Source organism: Dermochelys coriacea, chromosome 16 (genome assembly GCF_009764565.3).
Source record: "Dermochelys coriacea isolate rDerCor1 chromosome 16, rDerCor1.pri.v4, whole genome shotgun sequence".
Lineage (NCBI taxonomy): Eukaryota > Metazoa > Chordata > Testudines > Dermochelyidae > Dermochelys > Dermochelys coriacea.
This window is the reverse complement of record NC_050083.1, coordinates 4,702,932-4,722,407: the sequence shown is the minus strand read 5'-3', so window position 1 is coordinate 4,722,407 and position 19,476 is coordinate 4,702,932. Positions and strand designations below refer to the sequence as shown.

Genomic DNA, 19,476 nt, shown 5'->3' with positions numbered 1-19,476 from the left:
CATACAGTTCCTCCTGGGGGGATTCTGCACCACTGCAGGCCCACAGATGCCGCCACCCTGCAGAATTCCTGTGCTTCCCTGCAGAAAATGGGGGGTGGATATGGGGATGACCATGGGTGCAGTTTTGGGGGAGATTCCCCCCCAAACCAGAGGCGAGGCAAGGCACAGGATTACATGATACTGCCTCCCCCCACCCCATTTCTGCAAGCACAGAGCTGCCCTGCTGAAGGAGGCCGCCTCTAGGCTTTGCTGAATCTGCAGCTGAATGCCACCTGCTGGGTCCTAGTGTCACTTGGGTTTCCCTTGTGTGTGGTGGGAGCCTTCCTCTTTTCTGTGCAGCAGTGAGTGCCGGCTGGGGAGAAGAAGCAGTACAGTATGGAAGGAAGGGGGTGGAATAGAGCAGGGGGAGGGGAACATGAGAGTGAGATGGAAACGAAAAGGGGAGAGGGGATTTGCAGGGGGAAGCTGGAGCCTGGCATGCAGTGTCCCCTCAGCAGCAGCTAGGGCTCCCCTGTTAAGCAGGCCCATCAAACCCTCACCCTGACAAGCCCTACTCCCCCTACACCTGGATCCTTCTGACAAGCCCACCACCCCACCCTGCTGCACCTGGACTCCCACCCCATCAAGCCCCACTCCCTCAGCACCCAGACTCCCCCACTGAGCCCCAACCACCTTCACCTGGATCCCCTGCAGAGTCCCATTGCTCCTGCACCCAGAACCCCACAATAAGCCCTGTGCATCCAGATCTCCCACTGAGCTGTCTGCATGCAGATTGCCCCACACAGAAACCTCTCACCCAACATCTGGATCCCCCTACAGTAAGCCCCTCCACACTTTGATCCTGCTGGGTTGAGCTTGCCAACCCACACCTAGTGCACCTGGCACAGAGGGGCAGGGCCCCAGGTTATTTCTGGAGCAGGCCCAGCCCTTTCACTGTGTCAGGGTCAGGTGCAGCCTAACCGCCAAGTCCCTGTACTGGGGGAGGTGAGGGCTTCAGAGTAATGACCCACCTCCATGCAGCCAGCAGTCTGTGCTCCCCAGTTCCATGCTGGAGCCACATTTACTTATTGACAAAGTTTGCAGAATTTTAAAATATTGTGCACATAATTTTTAATTTTTTGGCACCAGATTCTCTCAGGAGTAAGACAGTGGATGGTTTGCTTTGACAGGAGCAGTGGAGGGAGCAGGGCACAGTGTGTTCCCACGATGCAGCAGGAAGGGAGGGGATGGAGAAGCTGGGGCTGGCTGGGAGGTGCCAGCAGCAGAGCACACCCTGGAACTAGGAGGGTAGCCCTTCAAGACAGGGAGCAGCAGCACTCTGAGCTATGGCAGCTCCCAGGGGAGGCAGCACCTCCCCCTCCCAAGAGACCCTAGATCACCACCTCCTGCCCTGCTGGAGAGGAATGAAGTCTAGACCAGCAGTTCTCCACTGGGGGTCTGCAGTCCCCTGCAGGACCATGAGCCCTTTCAGGGGGGCTGCAGGACACCACAAGGCTGAAATCCCCAAGCCCCAGCACCCCCCACTATGGGGCTGAAATCCCTGAGCCCTCACACCCGTTGCCTCCCCCCCTTGCAGTGCCAGAGCAGGCCAGTCCCAGGGGAAGCCTCACACCCCCCTCTTTCTCCTGTCCCTGCTCCCAAGACCCCAGCCCCTGGCCAGGTCAGAGGAGGAAAGCCAGAGTTGGGCAGTGTGGGCAGCTGCTGCCCTGGCTGGTGTCATGGAGCAGGTAACCACGGCATTTCCCCAGTTGCTGCTGGTGCCTGCAGTTGCAGCTGCTCCTCCGTTCACGCAGCTGGTATGAGCTGCCCAGCAGAGCCCTTGGGGAGCAGTGACCACACGGGAGCCCTCCTGCCACACATCCCTGAGCTACCCCATGCCTGCACACAGGCCCTAGCTACCTCCTCCATGCACCCTGAGCTACCCCCATAGCATGTTGAGGAGGGCCTCAAATAAAAAGATTGAGAACCCCCGCTCTAGACTGAGAAGTATAGTAGCCTCAGGACCCTGCTTGAAACAAGACTTTGGCTGGGGGGCGGGGTTGGAGGGGGGAAAAAAGAGAACTAAGCACGCAGCCAAGGCCGTGAGCAGTGGCGTACCACAAGCTGGGCATCTGCCCCAAGTACTCTTGCCAAATTGGAGGCACTAGATCTGTTTGTACCTGTAAAACAGCAGCATGCCAGTCATGGGCAGAGCACTGGTGATTGGCTGACATAGCTCCTGGCCCTGTCAGAATTGGAGTCAGAGCCAGTTCAATGAGTTAATAAAATTAAAATTAAAAATTAAAGTTAAAATTCAACTAAGCAACTTCCTTCCCCTTGCTGGAAGTTTTGCTGAGCTGCAGCTCCAGGGGAAGTTCCAAGGATTAGCAAGGAGGAAGGTCTCCAGCAGGGCTGCTCTGGGCAGTAGAATAGGAGGAAAGCACCTCCCCAGGGGTTCCATTTGAACAAGCTCCCTGCACCCTCGCGATTTCAACAGGGTCACACTTTGGTCCTTGGCGGAAAGATCTGCCTGGTTCCAGCCAAGCATTTGTGAGCTACTAGGAATGCTGCCGCTATGCTCTCATGCCCAAAAGACCTCCTGGTAACTACAGATTAAATGCAGTTTGATTTATGCCAGTGGTTTTCAAACATTTTAGGCTGCATACACCTTTCTAAATAACAGTCTACTGCATACGCCCATCTGAGTGCCATTATGACCCTATCTATTCATAGATACAAGTCTTACTAAAGAAAATTTATTGGTCCCCAGTACAGAATTTTTCTCATATACCCCCAGCAACAGCTCACATACCCCAGTTTGAAAACCACTGGTTTATACTGTCCCCAAGTTCTCAGTAGGGCTCCCTTTCCACACAATGAAGAGTGACTGCATGGGAAGCATAAGACAGGGAAAAAAGTTGAAGGGTGTGTGACAAAGGAGGCAAGTTTGGGGTCTGGGCTGACACTACAGCTCCTGTTTTTCTCCCCTTTAGGCTGGGTGAATCTACTCCTTTCCTCACTCTGCTCACCAGCCATCCCTCGTTCCTTCTCAGCACCATCTCTGGAGGTCAGGCCTGGTGATCTTTCCAGGGGCTTGTTGGCCCTTTTTCTGCTTTAGAGGCTCTCCAAGCTGCAGCTCCTTCGAAGATCCTCCCATGGTCACTAACTCCCCTAAACCCTCCTCTGCTGACTCCCAAAACTAACTCCCCTTATGGCCTATGGAGAAAGGCTCGGCTGTCTGTTGCAGTCAGCCTAGCAGGTGGCTAATTACTATGCACATCAACGTACTTAGTGTTTGGCAATTGGACCAGGGTGCAGTCAGTAAGAATTCCCATTCCTCTTCTCCTAAATGGCTTAGGGGCCCCAGCACTGGCAATAGCATATGTTGCCCCCATACCCTTTCTGAGAATGAAGATGATCTCTCGGGTTTCTGCTCTTAACTGATCAGAGCGTGTATTTCGTTGAACACGCTCACCACTGGTTAGCAGGGACAACCATCAGCACAGAGGGCTCACTGCCATGTTATTTATTAGATCCCATTTATCAAACCACCAAGAAAGTTCTTTTGAATTTCTGTAATTCCAAAGTACTAAAAATCACCAGGCAACAATACACGTGGGAGTCACATGGGTCCTTTCATGCAATTTGGAAGCACAAAGTGTTACAAGGGCAGAAAGGGGGCGGGGTGGAGGTACTGGGCTCCTCCAGCAAACCTGGCAAAGTGTCAGTGGAGCAGTTGAGTTTTCAGAAGTAGCAGTTCCCAGTTAGGTCACTAGGGCAGGCTCTGCCAAAAGTCTGGCCATGAATGCCAGAGGGTACATAGAGACACCCTCCCCTTTTGCTCTGTATATGCGATCATCAAGGTAAGTGCAAGGTATACAAAAGATTTTCTATTCAGACACAATCACAGACGCTTTGATTGGACACCATCAGACAAACTAACAAACATCAGTAGATTTAAATCAGAACGACGCAAGCTTGGTCCTTTGGAGGAGGTGGCGGGCTCAGATACCACCTTCCCATCCACAATGCCCAAAGAGTCCAGCTCTGTGCTGGCCACATTTCCTTTAATCCCAGGAGCAGAAGTCACATTAGCAGCAATGTTCAGTTCATGAACATTGGTCTTTTACAGAGAGCGCTATTCTGACCCTGAGTCTACAGTACTAGAGATGTGTCCACCAGCAGTGACAGAGCCTAGCAGACTGCATTGCATATTGGCTTGCATTACCAATTAGTGAAGGTGAATTATAAAAACTCCATAGAGAACAGCATATTTCTTGTTCAGGCCTCTGTGGAAGAAAGCAGAGAAATGGCCCTTTTGCACTTTGGAGCAGAGGCGTGAGAAAGGCCAGGTGCAGGTTTAACAGGGCAGTTCTCAATTCTGCGGTCTGCTCCGGGGCCTGGAGCACAGGCACTGGACATGTCTTGGGCCCAGCAGTTGGCACTCAGATTCAGAAGCCAACAACTGCCGGGTGGAGAACAGGCAAACGACAGCAGGAGTGACAGTGCTTAGAGCCCGAGACACCAACAGCTGAGCTAGGGAAGATCAAAGCTATCACCAGTGCTTGGGAACTCTTTCAAGGGGCCAAGTCATGCAGGTCCAGCTGCCCATAGGGAGCAAACCAGCATTGTAGGCTGGGGACACTCCAGCTTTTATCGATCATTTTCTTACTGATCTGCAGCAGAGAACAATTTGCCCATTCTCCTACCATGCTTCACCCCACTGTGCGTACCCCACTTTCAGCCAAGAAGGCTGACTCACTGGGCTCCACAACAGCTGCATAGCAGGCCCAGAAATATGCTTGGGCTGGGACTTCGCTATTAATCTCCAACAGCCTCCAAGCTGAACACCAAAGTGGCAGCAGTTGCTCCTGTTGCAATGCAGGTCCCAGACCACAGCTGCTTTCCTGGGTTCAACTGCTAACATGATTCACAGACAACCCCGGAGATCCCTCAGTGCTCAAACAGCAGAGACTTTCAACCAGAGCTTCTCCACTGAGAAGAGAGTCCCCAAGCCTTTCTAGAGCCCACTCTGGCTGTATCAAGGGGCTAGAGACTTGCTCTTACTGAGTCATTCGCAGAAGGCTATTGGCAGCTGCTCTTGAAGGAATGTGTAAGGCCACAGGCAGAACACGACAGCTACCTTGGAACTAGCAGGTGTCCCCCAGAATCCTGTGCAAATATTCTCCCGAAATACCCAGTGGCATCTAGTCCCCCTCAGGCAGCAGGGCCTGTGACAAAGTGGAGTGGCTGGGGCCAGCAGCCCGTTTCTGTGGTGCTTCAGAAAGTCTCCATCCCACGAAGCGCATCCGAGGACGTTGAGAACAGAACACAGGGAAAGCTGCCAGGTTCCCTGCTCAGCCGGAGTGCTGCAGGTGGCATGGCCCAGGAGTCAGAAGTACAGGGCAGGCTCACTGCTGAAGTCGGAGAGGCCACTCTGATCGGCCGGGGTAAGCTACAGGAGAGAAGAGAGGAGCTGGGGAGTGGAAGCCTTGCGAGTCCTATGGCCAGGGATGCCTATGCTTTGGGATGGCAGTGACTGATGGCCATGCCCCATTTCTGTGCTGAACATGCTTCATCAGTCCCCAGAGGAAGGCACACAAGCTGGCAGCTGCATTAGTCTCCCCTATGTATACAGGCAGCGGGAGGCCACTGGCTGCAGCGGAAGCATCTGCTAGCCGATCTGACCCTTGGTTCTGCTGTGGGCTCCCCGTTCCACAATGCCGCATGGAAGGATGTCCCCCTCTCCTCTGCATCCCAGCTGGCGGCAGCACTTCAGTGCTAGGCTAAGAGCCAGACCGCAATAAGTGGGCTCAGGAAAGTACTGCTCTGAACCATGTCTGCTGATTGTGAGGTGGCCACAACCCCAGAACAGCTGAGTCATGCCCCCCTCACCCACAGTCTCCCCCTCCTGGAAAGCAGAACCCTTCCTCCCCTCCCTCCCCAAAAAAGGCTGTTCATCCTGCCTCTGCCTGCCCAGTGCACCTCACCAGCTCAGCTGCCCCACCACACAATGTGACTGAGCCATCTGGGGGGCACGTGACTCGGCATGCCCCCCACCCACTCCCGCACACCTCGCTCTGAACTCTTACCATGACCTGGTTCCCTGTGGGATTGGCCTCTTTCAGGAGGGGCCCGGCAGCAGTGGCAGGCTGCTCCTCGTATTCCTGCTCCTGCCACTTGCTGAACTCCACAGAGTGCTTTGGAGTGTAGCTGGAGAAACCTGCATGGAGGAGACAGACACTTCAGAGCTACTGACCAGAGCAGGACCCCAGCAGCCAGCCAGCCGCTCCCCTCCCAAAAGGGGGATTTCCTCTGGGCCACGTCATCCAACCTGCAGAGGGTCCAGCCCAGCCTGATGCACACGGGAAGAGGATTCACTGCCAGGCTCCTGTCAGGGGATCATATGGGGGCTAGTGGGGGCCTGGGCTCCTACGGTGGGGTCGAGCAGCTTCTGCCCTGGCTCTAGTGGCTGCAGCTACCCCCTCTGCAGATGTCCCTGCAGTTACACTCAGAGGGGGAACCAGCAGGGCAAGCACTGATACTGCACAATCCACTGAGAGGGCCATCTCAAGTGGGAGGAGCTTGGGATTCCCCTCCCCCTATTTGGGTTTTGTCCACATTAAATTCCTTTTAAGACCCACTTCTGCTCCGCTGCTCACAGGGAATTCAGGAGCCCTGCAACCATTTGCCTATTCCTGTTCCCCAAATCTGCCTTGATCTGGGAGTGGGTCAGTTCTGCTGGGCTGGCTGCAGAGCACCTACACCAAGTGCGTGCTGCCTAAACCCTGGTAAGTCCCCAAGTGCCAGCACTCCCAGCTCAGCCCATCCATAGGGCAGGTCTGGAGCAGGAACAGGTTGGCGACAGATTGCCCGGCTCACCTGAGCTGGGCACGTTGGCGTGCATGGTGCAGGTTGGGCGTGGAATGAACAGGGAAGAGGGCTTGTCCTCCTCGTCATCTTCCACTTCTGAGGAAGACTCTTCCTCCTCCACCAGTGAGCTCTCAGAAGGGTACTCGAATGTGGTCTGCAGACTTGTCTCATTGAAAGAGATCTTCATCTGGAGAAGAGCAAGGAGAGTCATTGGGAACCAGGGCACTGAGCAACCATTACCCACCCTGGCTCAGCCAGGTTGCTGCCAGCAAAGCCAGGACAGATGCAATGACTTTGCTCCTGCCTTAAGATACACCTGCCCTACAAAGTGACCCCCGACTCGCCCACACAGACCCAGCTTCACAGCACTATCTAAAGGGCAGACAGCAAACTGGAGCAGGACGTGCAGCCCAGAGCCCCCTCCCTGAGCCTCACGCTCTTAGCGTGGGCTCCTTGCCTGTGATGGTACCGCCAGGGAGGAAGCCCTCAGATCAAGCCAGGCCCCAGAGCACCAAACAGGTTCTGGGTCAAACCCAATCTTCAAATCCAAACCAGAAGCAGAGGAAGCAGCATCACCTTCAGAGCTCCCTGCAAGGAGCATCCTTTCCCCCAACAGATCGCCAGGCATGGCTCTGGGGGCTCACACGCAGTGCACTACAGCAACCCAGTCATCTGGGACTTCCCCTCCACAGGCCCTGCCTGGACACAGGGGAGCAACACCTCTGCTCCAAAAATCAGGAAGCGACTTCCCACTCACAGGGGGCTCAGCTCCCATAGCACTGCGCCACCCCCAGCGCAACCCCAGAGCGCAGCTACAGAGGGGCCTGAACTCCAGAGTGAGACACCAACAGCTCCCTCAACCCCTTCTCACTGTGATTGCCAGCACGATGAGAATGCACATCCAGGGCAATTCACCACAGAAAAGCCTGGGACTTCAGAGTGCAGGACCCTCAGCTCCGGGCACTCAACTGCCCCATCATGTGCAGGACCCACAGCGAGGCTGGAAAAGGACCCATCCATGAACACATTAACTACAGAGCCCCAGGGTGGCATCTGAGGCACCACAGGCCTATCCAACAGCAAGATGAGGAACTCCCTGACTCTGCCAGCCCAGTGAGTAATGGGGGAATGGCCAAATCCTTCGCAAAGAGAGCCCAAAAATGCCCTTGCCTGGAGCCAGCAGGAATCTCCAAGGGAAGACTAGCAACTTCCTGCACAAACTGCTGGCTAGAACCTAGAGAGACCCCTCTGCCGGGCAGGCTCCCCAACATGCCCACAGGCATCTCCGGTCAGTTTCCCCAACACTGTTTTGGACAGCAGAGAAAGCAAAGAGTCTGATCCAATTATCTCGGCTCCTCAAGCAGTAGTGACTGGAACTGTTCACAGGGAGGGGATCTCAAAAGACAGAGGCCAGGAAGCAGCAGAGATCCCTGCCCTAATCATAGCAGCCATGGGGGCAAGGAGGGTACCTTACTGCTAGCCTGGCTGGCACCCCACTTTCCTCCCATGACATCAGCCTTGCCCTTCCTGTTTTTAACCTGAGCCAGCATGAGACACCAGAGGCACCTGCAACTTCCCAGCAAGGTCTGAGAATGGAGAAAGCACCTTCCAGCTGTGGTGGCATGAGTGCCCACTCCATGGAGGGCAGGCTGCCCTACCCTTTGTGTGCTAGCATGCCCAGCAGAGTCTCTTCGCCTTTGGAAGCTACGTATTCTATGCCTCTCTGGAAGCACAGAAGGCACCAGCTGGCAGCCAGCTGATGGCAAGATTCCATCACCGCTCAGCACATTCCAGGCAAGCAGGGCACCACTTAGTGTCCAGACTCCAACCTGCCAGGAGACTGGTCACAAGGATGGGCTCCCTAGCTTTACTCGGATTTCTATATTGAAGTGTTTTAATTACCTCTATAGCTATTGGGGGGCAGTGCCTCCCCCCAGTTGCCTCCCCTCAGCCCAGGAGCAGCTCTGACATGGGCTGGGAGTGCCCCCAGCACCTGCTGCCCCTTCCCTGCTGCAGCTGCTCAGCAGTGCCCCCACCAGCTCCTGGGGTTAGGGTAACCCCCCGGCTGCTTCATCAGCTGCTTCCCTGCTGGGCTGACGGAGCCCCAGGGAGAGCTGGGCAGGAGCTTGACTGGCTCTGCCTGAGCCGAGGGCAGCCACCGGCACTGGATGGCTCCTCGCCCCCATGCAGCCCCGGGAGAGGTGAGACCAACCAGCAGTTCCAGTTCCTGATTCTCTGCCCCAGTCCTGGGCAGAGCAGCCTGGGGGTTACCCTATCCCGCACCAGCTGGCATCAGTACCCTGGGATCCCACTCCTGCTAGGGATAGTTTGAGCACAGCCTGCCACTGCCCCTTCCACTTCTGATGTGCCCCTCCCATCATGCCACCTGGACCCAGGGCTGTGGGAGTGGTGAGGTCAGAACCAAACACGCCAGTTCTTTCTCCACTGGGGAGCCCCCCACCCGGCTCCACATCACAGGAATCACGGGTGTTCCTGCTCTGACTGTGACCCCTTGACCCTGGGGCTCACGGTAAAGGTGTTGAAGGAGAGCGGATGGCATTGCTATACACAGTCTGGCATCATGAGGCTACTTAGGCTTGATCCCTGTGCTCCCCCCAGGCCATCAACTTGTACCCAGCCTCCCCAGGCACAAACAGCAATTGCTAACAGGTGTGCTAAAGGAGGCCCTGAGCAGGGACCAGATGGCCTCAGACTGGGGCATGGAGAAGGAGGGAGCTAGAATAAAACATGCCCTATTGACATTCAGCCAGTTATGACAAGCAGAAGTTTGGGAAGGGATGGGAACCCTCCTGCTTTGGGACTTGGCCAGCAGCAGGAGACTGACTAGATGGCCCAAGTAGATCCAGGATGGCAGAGCGGGGTACCACAGTTCCCACACTGAGCTGTACTCCAGAACAATCCTGCGCTGGCCTGGAGACAGGCATTTTCCATCCCACATTTGGGTTCAGTGATCCTAAGCAGCTCTGGAGCCCTACCCACAATCCGGCTGCTCTGCACAGGCTGCTTACAGAGCCAGTGAGTTAGTGCCTGAGGCTTGGCCAGTGTTGCTCCTGAATATGCCAGATCCCAAGGAGAGGAAAGGTGCCAGTCTCCAGCGGTTAACCTGGAGCTGATAAGGACAGAGGGATTCAGACTCTGTTGGATGGGATAGACCCTGGAGAAAGGCAACTGAACAAATCTAATTATAATTCCATGTCAAAAGAACAGCTGGAGACAGACTAGTCAAGCTGCCAAGCCACTTCGTGCAAGACTGCAAGGTGCCCTAAGTGGCATAAAGAACTCAGAGAAAACAGTGACCAAAATGCCCACAGCTGCAGTACTCCTGGGACCGGGGGCTGTTCCTGGCGCACTTTCAGGAAGGGCATAAGGACGTCATCTCGGGGGCACACTAGATATTAGGTGAGGAGCAGTAAGCAGCGCAGGGGGGCAGAGGCTTCATGTGGAGGGCAAAACCCAGGGAGTAAGCAGAGAGCAGCAGAACATGAAGATTTCCTGAGAAGTCTTGAGGCTGGGCAGGAGTGCCAGGCAGGACTGCCTGAGCTGGATACTAGGCTGACTGGTTCCTCTTCACCTCAGGTGGCAGGACTCTTTGGAGCCGAGCCCTAGCGACAGACAGGGATCGCTCTGCAAGATGAACGGTGCTGGCCAGCCTTTGGTTTGGTAGCCTGGGGGTTCCTCTCTTCCTGCACTGGAGGCCACCTAGGATGGTGCACACCACACCCCTCATGTGGGCAGGCTGCCCCAGCTAACTGCCATGTTACCACATGACCCTGCCCCACTGTAAGCCCTGACTGGGGCAGATGCAGCCCATCTGCATTGGGGCTGGCTCCAGGGTAACACAGGCAATGCAGTTACCCACAGTGAGACACCTCCACGCAGACAAGATCTCCGTGATGCCACCTCATGCAGCGTGACTGGCACTGCTGTTCGCAGTGCATTGCTAATGAGCCATATTATGGAACCCGGAGGGGCTCAGCGGGTGCTAGAGGGGAGAAGCAGGTGGCAGGAGAGTGCTCTGAGCCACCCATGCAGAACGGTTGCCTCACTGCCCAGGACTGGGCTTGGAGCTGCAGCTGTTTACCCATGAACAGTGCTAGTGTAAACTAGCTCATTCAGTTCCCAGTGTATTCCCCTAATCCCTGCCCCCAGCTCAGTTAATCCATGAGATCCCTTGACGTAATACTGAACCTTGCTCCATGGCGTCTCCCATTCTGGAAGTGCCAGAGCAACTGACAAGTTCCACATACGCAAGCCTTCCTCCTCTCACCGGTGAGCAGCACAGTGCAACGCTCCTGCCCTGAACTGAGAGCACTAACCCAACCTAAAGGAGAGGAAGTTTAAGTCAGCACAATGATCAGAGTTGGAGTTTGGCCAGTTAATACCCCTCCTCATCTGAAAGAGTGCCAGGACCTTCAACCACCAAAGAGTCAGGTCCTTGGAGAGCCACTTCCAATCACCCCTTACAGCCCTACCAGTTAGGTGAGGAAACCACCACACACACTGCCTACATCACCTGGTTTCTTTTGCCGCTTCCCACCCCAATACTACACTTGCCCTGCCACACCTTCATTTGCGAGAACTGCTGAGATACAGGCCTATGGTGGGGCAGTCTTCAGAGATGGATTGGAGGGCCACTGCTGTACTGGTGACTGAGTGGACACTCAAATCCTCCCGGAAGCATATGGTATTAGAGAGACCTATGGAGCCGGTGGCAGTAGTGGCCTTTTACAATTAGGGCCAAACAGTAGGGCTGATTCCGCTTGGAGAAAGCATTAGGGTTCAGAAGGGTTACTGACCTAGGGGAAAGAGCGGCCAGGAAGTGGAAGATGGGGTTGAGGGAATGCTAGGCACTCACAAGTACCGCATTGCTGTCAGACTCATACATATGTGCAAGCAGCATGTCAGTCAGTGTCCGATACTCACCCTAAAGGACTAAGAGCAGAATGACTTCCCCAGGCACCTGCATTCACACCATGGGCTGCTGGGAGCCATTACCAGACTTGGGACTTTTCCATGTTGCAACACATCTCTGCTTCTGGCCAGCTGAGCAGCATTTTGGCAGCCAGGTACAGCCCAGCTGCTTTGGCCTTCCTCCAACACAGGGTGTTGAATTCCTGCCCACATGCTTGTTATGAAAGGTCAGTGAGCAGGACAAACTCCATGGGAAGTGTGGGCACAACACAGGTGGTCTCCCAGAAAGTCACAAGGGATACAGGAGGTTAAGACTCAAGCTCACCTCTGTAGGCCACCCCATGTGCCACTAACCGGCTCTCACAGGCAGGGGCTGCGCGCCAAGCAGGTGGAATGAGCAAGCAGGAGTCTCTGGGACCCTGAAGAGAAGCAAAGAGTCAGGACGGGGTGGGAGTTCCCTATTGGCAATTGCAGCCAAGAAGGCTTGAGTGCGCTCAGCATGTTCCAGCTGCTGCTCAAGGAAACAGGACTAAACAGGTGAGAGCTAGAGACAACTCTGACCCCCTGTTACTGGTTTCTCTAAGAGGAGCCCTCTGCGCAGCTCTCCATTGTGGGTAGCACTCAGCCAGCGCAGCCCCATACTGTGAGTACTAGCCAGGCTGGAGTGTGCAGCATGCAGGCACCGACCAAGACTTGGTGCACAGAGCAGAGATTACGCTAGTTTACAGCGCTGCGGGCCACTGAAATTTTACTGGGCCTTCTAAAGCAGAGGCTGTAAGTCTATTTGCTAAACTCAGAGTTGCAGACAGGTATTTCCTAGAACAGTTTGATCTCTTCCCCCCCTCAGCAGTGTGTAGCAATAAAGTTATCCTTCTGCAGTTTGCTCATGATGGTTACATTATGGCTAGAAAGAAAAAAGGGAGTGTCCATGTAGGCTTATCTCAGAGCCTTACACCCCAAGGAAAGGTGGAACACGTGGGACTGATGGGAGAACATCTCATTCTTCATAAGGTGTTCAAACAACAGTGATGCAGGAAACAGGTTCTAGACTGTGGAATCCCAACGCAAAGCCTCTAGCTAGCCTCTGCCTGGGATACGCAGGCTTCAGAAGGAAAGTCCAAAGGCACCAGCAGCCAGTTTGCTTCAGACAATTTTATTCCCAGGGGCAAATGTACTCAAGGCCTAGCCACAGGATCTTACCAGTCTGTACATTTCAGCTGTGAACCCTCCGGTGCTGAAGCGCCATTAGCAGAAGAGAGCAGAATGATGCCCCACACCTGGTGCAGCTGACTCAAGTTCTACTCTTATATCTTAACTGAAGGTGCTGATGTCTCAATGTTTCATTCCACCAGTTGCTTTACCCAGACCTATGCCACAAACTCCACGTCTTAGACAGAAAGAAGTCTGAGCATTTGCTTCATCCAGGGATGGAAGCCGTCCCCCACTGAGCAGTGAGAATGGGGCTCTCAGGGAGGCACACATTGCTGGTAAGCCAGGTGATGTTTGTATCCATGGCAAGTAACCTGTTTACTTGCCAAGGTTTCCAAAGTACTGAGAACAGAGCACAATCTGATCCCAGGGGGGAGCAGGTTGTGCCTGCAGGTAGCATAACATTCATACATGGATCCAACAACAATTTTTAATCTACGAAGAAATCCAGCCCCATGGTTTCAGGCAGTGCTGAATGGGTGAATGCATCAGAGTCCCAACCACACTTCAGAGTTAATTCTAGGCAGCACGTGTCACAGCAGCCCTGCCCAAACCCCAGCTTTATGGTCTGCTCAGGCATTTGCCAGTCCCCCGAATGGGCTGCACAAAATGTAACATTCTGCAAGTTGAATACATCTCACAGCTCCATAAAGGATTCTCAAAAAGAAAAGGAGTACTTGTGGCACCTTAGAGACTAACAAATTTATTAGAGCATAAGCTTTCGTGAGCTACAGCTCACTTCATCGGATGCATAAAGGATTCTGAATCCAAGTCTAACCAGGGACAGCTAATGACTATCTCCTGAAGTGTTAGCCTGCTTCAGAGCAAAGATTCCCACCTCTGAAGAAGCTTTAGGGTTGTGTGGAAATATAGTCAGCTAGTGTAAACCTGCTAGTCCAGGGATGGGGTGGAGGATGGGACATGTGTCTCCACAGGCAGGGAACCATGATCCCTCACCTGTGCTGACAGAGCTGAGCAGTGGTGTAGCCATGTCAGCCCCAGAATATTAGACTAGAGCTCCGCGGAAGCTGGTCTCTCACACCCACAGAATTTTATTGGTCCAATAAAAGATACTACCTCACCCACCTTGCCCAGTGCCAAGCAGGGCAGTGACTCAGTCTCACAAGCAGGTCTGCAGTGAGAACTGTCAATTATCTCAGAACTGTGGCAGCAGGGGAGCGTATTCTGTTACCTGGGCTTTTTGCAGGGGAAGCAGTTTGGGACCATCTGTCATGGAAAGTCCAGATACCACCACGATCCCAGTCCAGCCTTCTGCACCTATCCCCCTACTCGGCCCTCTCCTGCAGATTGACGGGGGCTCCAGACTGTTCAGATGTGCAGTATGAACACAGCTGAAGGGACAGGTACTGATCCAAATTCTCAGTTCCAGACTCTCCCACTTCAACACTTTGTCAGCTCCTGCCAGCTGGAAGGTAATGCATGACAGAGCAAGGGCAGGTGCCACACCCTAGATCGCAGCATCTCAGAAAAGGCAGCTCTGTATGTATGGGCATGTAACTACATGGGAGCCTTCACTGACACCAGCCAGCCATGCCACCTACTTACTCAACAGATAGGGACAATGCAGTCCAATTGTGAATTGCACAGGAACCTGTGACAAAATGAGAATTTTCTGAAGTATCTGTAGGAATCCTAGGTGTGCCTCAGTTTCCCTCTGCACTTTGCATTGTGGAAAAAAAAGTTTAAGTTTCCTGCTCAAACAGCGCAGCTCGCAGGAGGTCTGGGATGTCACCTGGCTGTCCAGAGGGGATGAATAGGGTCACAAAACAACTGGCTGAAACTGACCCCGAATCAACAGAGCATCCAGGAAGACACAAACTACCAATGAGTGAACCAGCCACACCTAACACCAGAAAACCCTGAGAAGACCGACAAGGAAGAGAGCAAGAGATGGAATCCATCACAGCTTGGCCGGCTCACCATGGCACTGGTTTGACCAGGGTGGACTATGGTTTAACTTTTGCCTCTCTGTGCTGTGGAAGGACCGTCACATTATGTAGCCAGGTGACTAAAAAATGGTTACCTTGGTTTTGAAAAGGCTGCCTGTTTCACGGTAAATACTCCCTGAGAGCACTGCACCTGGAAGGAGCACACTGCAGGCCTCTAGCAGGAGCCTAGTTGGGCTGGATTCGCTGCAGAGAGCCACAGAGACAGGGATCGCTGGTGCCGAAGGCCCGGTCTTAGAGACCCTAGGCCTACCCCTGTGTAAGTGCCTGGGTTCTGGGAACCCAGCATACTAAACGGGTCACTCTCAAGAGACTTGTTATGAGGCTCAGCATAGACCAGACCCTGGGACTCCATGACATATGCCAAGAAGGTTGTGTCATGTTATGACCCTGAGACTGGTCCTCCCAGGGTTACTTGTCAGAAGGCATCAGGGAGGTTATGCTACTGTGACAGGCGATGACACAAGTATGGTGATTATAGAGCAGTTAAGTGCTGGTAGAACCTCATCTATGGAAGCTTGGAACAGCCTTGGAGAAGCTGGGAGTTTACATCCCTAGCAGCAGCCCTGCGGTAGCCGGGCATTTGCAGTGGTCCCAGGAAAGCCATCCAGATTATGGCCCTCCACCTTCTTGGAAAGAGGAGTTTTGCCCAACTAGAAGAGGGAATCTAAGAATGGCTGTCACAGGATTTAAACCCTTCTAGTTTAAAACAAAGAAGACAGGACAGATGGTTCAATCTCATTCTAGATTTAAAAAGCAGGCTCCGTGTCTTAGCTGGTGGAAGCCCACAGTAATGTGGGGATAGAGGAGCCTGGAACCGCTTCTGCCATCACAGGGTACAGATTGCACCACTAGGACTGCATCTCCAGCAGCCGCTTTAGGTCCCTGAAAGGGCTCTTCCTGGATTATTTTGCCAGTACCATTGGGCAACAAGCATTTTCCTGTCGTACTCTTTGCTGAGGCAGGAAAGGTGTGAGTGTGAAGTTAGTTACTCCGTGCTAGACTATTATGTAGTCATCCCACAAGAGTCTGCCAAGAGCATGTTCTGTTCAGTAACTAAACACTTTTGCCCCATCAGTTGAGAGTCAGTGTTTCTACCTGCACAAAGTGGCCTCAAGATTTACACTGGCTAGCATGCCAGGGATCGCTGGGCTGCTGGCAGAAGAGAACCTCTGTAGGATCAGACACCAATTCCCATGCCATGCTGCTCAACAAGAGAATATCCCCTTACAAAGCCAAGCCACAAAGCTGCTTGGTGTAATTCATACACTGAAGCACATGGCAGATGGGAGGAAGGCACCCGGACTCGAAATATTAAACTTCACGTAAGGGAAGATACAGGGAAGAGAGTTTCAAATTCCTGGTAAGAAGAGACAGTGCAAGGAGAGAGGCATCGAGGGCATCAGGAAGTAGAGGTCTGTCAGAACTCAGCATTCTCTCAATATCAGCCCAGACTGTGTTCCAACAGCCTCACAGCTCCATTGGGCAAGTGCAGTGTGTTACTTATGCGCGGCAGCATGACTATCCACCAAGCCTCAGGAGAATGATTACGCTCCCCTGAAGATCTGCAGGAAGGAAACTGCACCAGTGTCTTTGGCAGTTGAGTCAATAACTTACCCATTTAATGCAGATAATGTCTACAAGTTGCACAAACTTCTCCCTTCTCCACTTCCAAACAACAGATCTCTTCCAAATACAGAGAGAGCAGGATAAAGTGAACTGCTATCCTGGCCCGGAGCCTGTCCACACATGGAGTTATTCTGGAATAACTATGGCTCTGTAACTTCACACCCTATGTTAATCCAAATGAACTTTCAAGTGCGGACAAGCCCCAAGACGCTTGATGCCATAGACAGGCCTGAAATGGAGATCTCTGTACTGGTAAAAGAAGGATCCTAGCTTGTGGACCAGTCTGAGGTACTCCCTGTGTGCCAGGCTGATGGATATGAGAAACACCACAACCATGAGGCAGACCACCCCAAATGGCTCCTTTACAGCGAAGGAGACTTTAAGAGGGTCACCATTCCGACCTTTAATCTACAGATTAACTGGAGCCTTTTGAGACCTAGAATGGAATAGAGGCCTCCTGTGTTCTAGGAAACACTGGGAATAGAATCCCCTTCCTATACTATGGAGGAGCTTCTCCTAGTGTCCAGAACTGAAGGAGATAGGTGCCTGTCTCAACATTTTTAAAGAGGGTTCCCTCAACAACAACAAAAAAAGAGGGGCTTAGAGCACAGCATGAATGGAATAACCTCACTAGAGAGTTTCCAAAAGTGATATGTTGGATGTTTGTTCTACAAAGAAACAAAAAGATGCCAATGAGTCTCCCAAGTTGTATTGGAAGCTCCCAGGTGCGTCCTTAGAACTGCTGCTTCAACCGCGAGCCGTACAGTTTTCTTGGTGTTTGCTTAGGAAATCTAATTTTGCCTCAGAACAGAACCTTTGAGAGGTCCTGCTCAGATGACTACAGGCTAATACCACTCGGCTTTTGGACAAGAGGATGGCACTCTCCTGTAGCATGCCCAATAGGAATGAAAAAGAGAGAGCAGACCAGGAATCTCATTGATTCAATCTCCCCCAGGACACACAGCACAGCTCCAGGAACAGCTAGCCGCACACCCACTGCCCCTCCCAGGGATCATACTGCAGTTTAGCGGCATGTCCTCATCCCACTGCACAGGAGCAGGAATTTGGTTTTATAAGAGTCGGTTTTCAACAGGTCAGTGTTCCCCTGCCGCACTCGCAGAGGCTGATCAGGAGCAACACACTGGAGCTGGCTGCAGACCAAGAGACAGCCCCGCAGCAGTTACATTCGGGTTTTCTTTGCTCACATAAGAGCTATGGGTTTTGTTGAACCTCTGCCTTTGTTTCCTACATGTGCAGATGGCAAGGAAGAGGTTCCTACTTGCTGGCACTCATGCCAATGCAGGGTTCCAAGTGCACTGGGGAGGGTTGTTACCAGGGACTAGAGGGAAAGAATCAAATGGAGCACTTGAGGAAGGGGACATATCAACCTTTTCCAATATCAAGAGGGTCTGATCCAGCCCAGGGATTAAGGAGACAGATCAGAGATATTTTTAAATGTAATCCAGCAGCACCAGTGCCTTTCAGTCCCCATTCGAAACCAGCTCTTGCCTCAGGGTCTTGCTGAGCCATGTGAGCATCACAAGTTGCCCAAGAAAAAAAGAAGTCTCCTGTTTGTGTATCAGCTCCTTGCAGGGCAGGCAGAGAGAAGGGGGTTGTAGGCAGATGTGGGGTAATAGTCCTTCTTACAGAATGCAGACAGTCATCTTAATTGCTCTTTACTAGAGGAGCCCTTTTCCCAAGGCTACTCCCGGGGCTACAGTAACCCTCCCTCTGGCAGAAGGGAGCTACTATAGCAACATACCCCCTTTCCTTTCCTCTCTGTCCTCCAAGCCAACGAACGCAGAATGCACTGCTCCCACTGTGCTCCTCGGCCCAAGAGCCACAGGCTGGCTGTGGTTTGCAGCATGCTGCCCGTTTCATGAACTCTCCATTCTCTCACATCACAACCTAGGAACAGCAGCATTAGAGCAGAGCGGAGAGAGCAGCTGCTCCTGCAAAAAGGCATCTGGCTCACAACTGACTAAGAGGGCCGAGGTGCGGGAGGTAACTTATGGGTGAGACAAGCTTTCAGACTACACAGAGCGCTTCTTTGGGCCTGGGAAAGGCACTCAGAAGGTACATCTACACTGCAATTACACACCCACAGCTGGTGTTACTGGCTAAGATGACAGATCAGCAAATCGGGAGTCTGCCCACCTGAGACTGGATCTCTCCTGAAACCGGACTTTGACCACAGAGCCCATTCATCACTCCGCTTTACAATCCACGTCACACCCCGGTTTGTATTACAGCCTTGACCCTGCAAGCAGTAGGTGTGTTCTTCCCAGCAGTAAAAGGAACCTTAGTCAGCTGTACTGGTGCCTGCAAGGCAGCAGAGCAATGGTAGGAATCCATTCCTGGGCAGCCGCACTATGCCAACGTCACATTTCATATCACCCTGTGAGGCTCCATCATGCAGAGGGGGTCGTGTACACTAGGGCTGGAGGGAACAATTTGCCAACACAGCTACCAACTATTCAGCTCCATTGGCATTACAAGTTGCAGGAGGATTCCAGGAGGCCACCAGTATTTTAAGAACCATGTCATGTAACTCTGCTAAGAGCAGGTCTGCACAATGCTGTTTCGAGGTTTGTGGCTGCCAGCCCCTGGCCTCCATGACAGCTCCAGCATGTCCCACTGATTCAATTCTGCTGGGGGTACCTGGTAGGGCAGCGATTCTCAAACTTCATTGCACCACAACCCCCTTCTGATAACAAAAATTACTACACAGCCCCAAGAGAGGGGACCAAAGCCTAAATTTGCCCAAGCCCCATTGCCCTGGGTAGGAGGGCCGAAGCCTAAGCCCTGCTGCCCAGGCAGCAGAGCTTGGGCTTTGGCCCCAGCAAGTCTAATGCCAGCCCTGGTGACCCTATTAAAAACCCACTTT

At 53.1% G+C, this 19,476-nt stretch overlaps 1 protein-coding gene across 7 annotated transcripts in view; it reads right to left on the bottom strand.

Annotated features, from left to right (window-relative positions):
* Window positions 1-3,440: 3,440 nt before the first annotated feature.
* Window positions 3,441-19,476, bottom strand: part of TPRN (taperin) — a 28,381-nt gene continuing 12,345 nt past the window's right edge. For all 7 annotated transcript variants that reach the window (XM_043498664.1, XM_043498667.1, XM_043498665.1 and 4 more), the window contains 3 exons: window positions 6,862-7,039; window positions 6,072-6,202; window positions 3,441-5,434 (listed from right to left, as the gene is read on the bottom strand). In XM_043498664.1, the coding sequence (XP_043354599.1) occupies window positions 5,372-5,434; window positions 6,072-6,202; window positions 6,862-7,039 (372 nt within the window). In that variant the 3' untranslated portion in view covers window positions 3,441-5,371. The remainder of the gene's footprint in view (window positions 5,435-6,071; window positions 6,203-6,861; window positions 7,040-19,476) is intronic.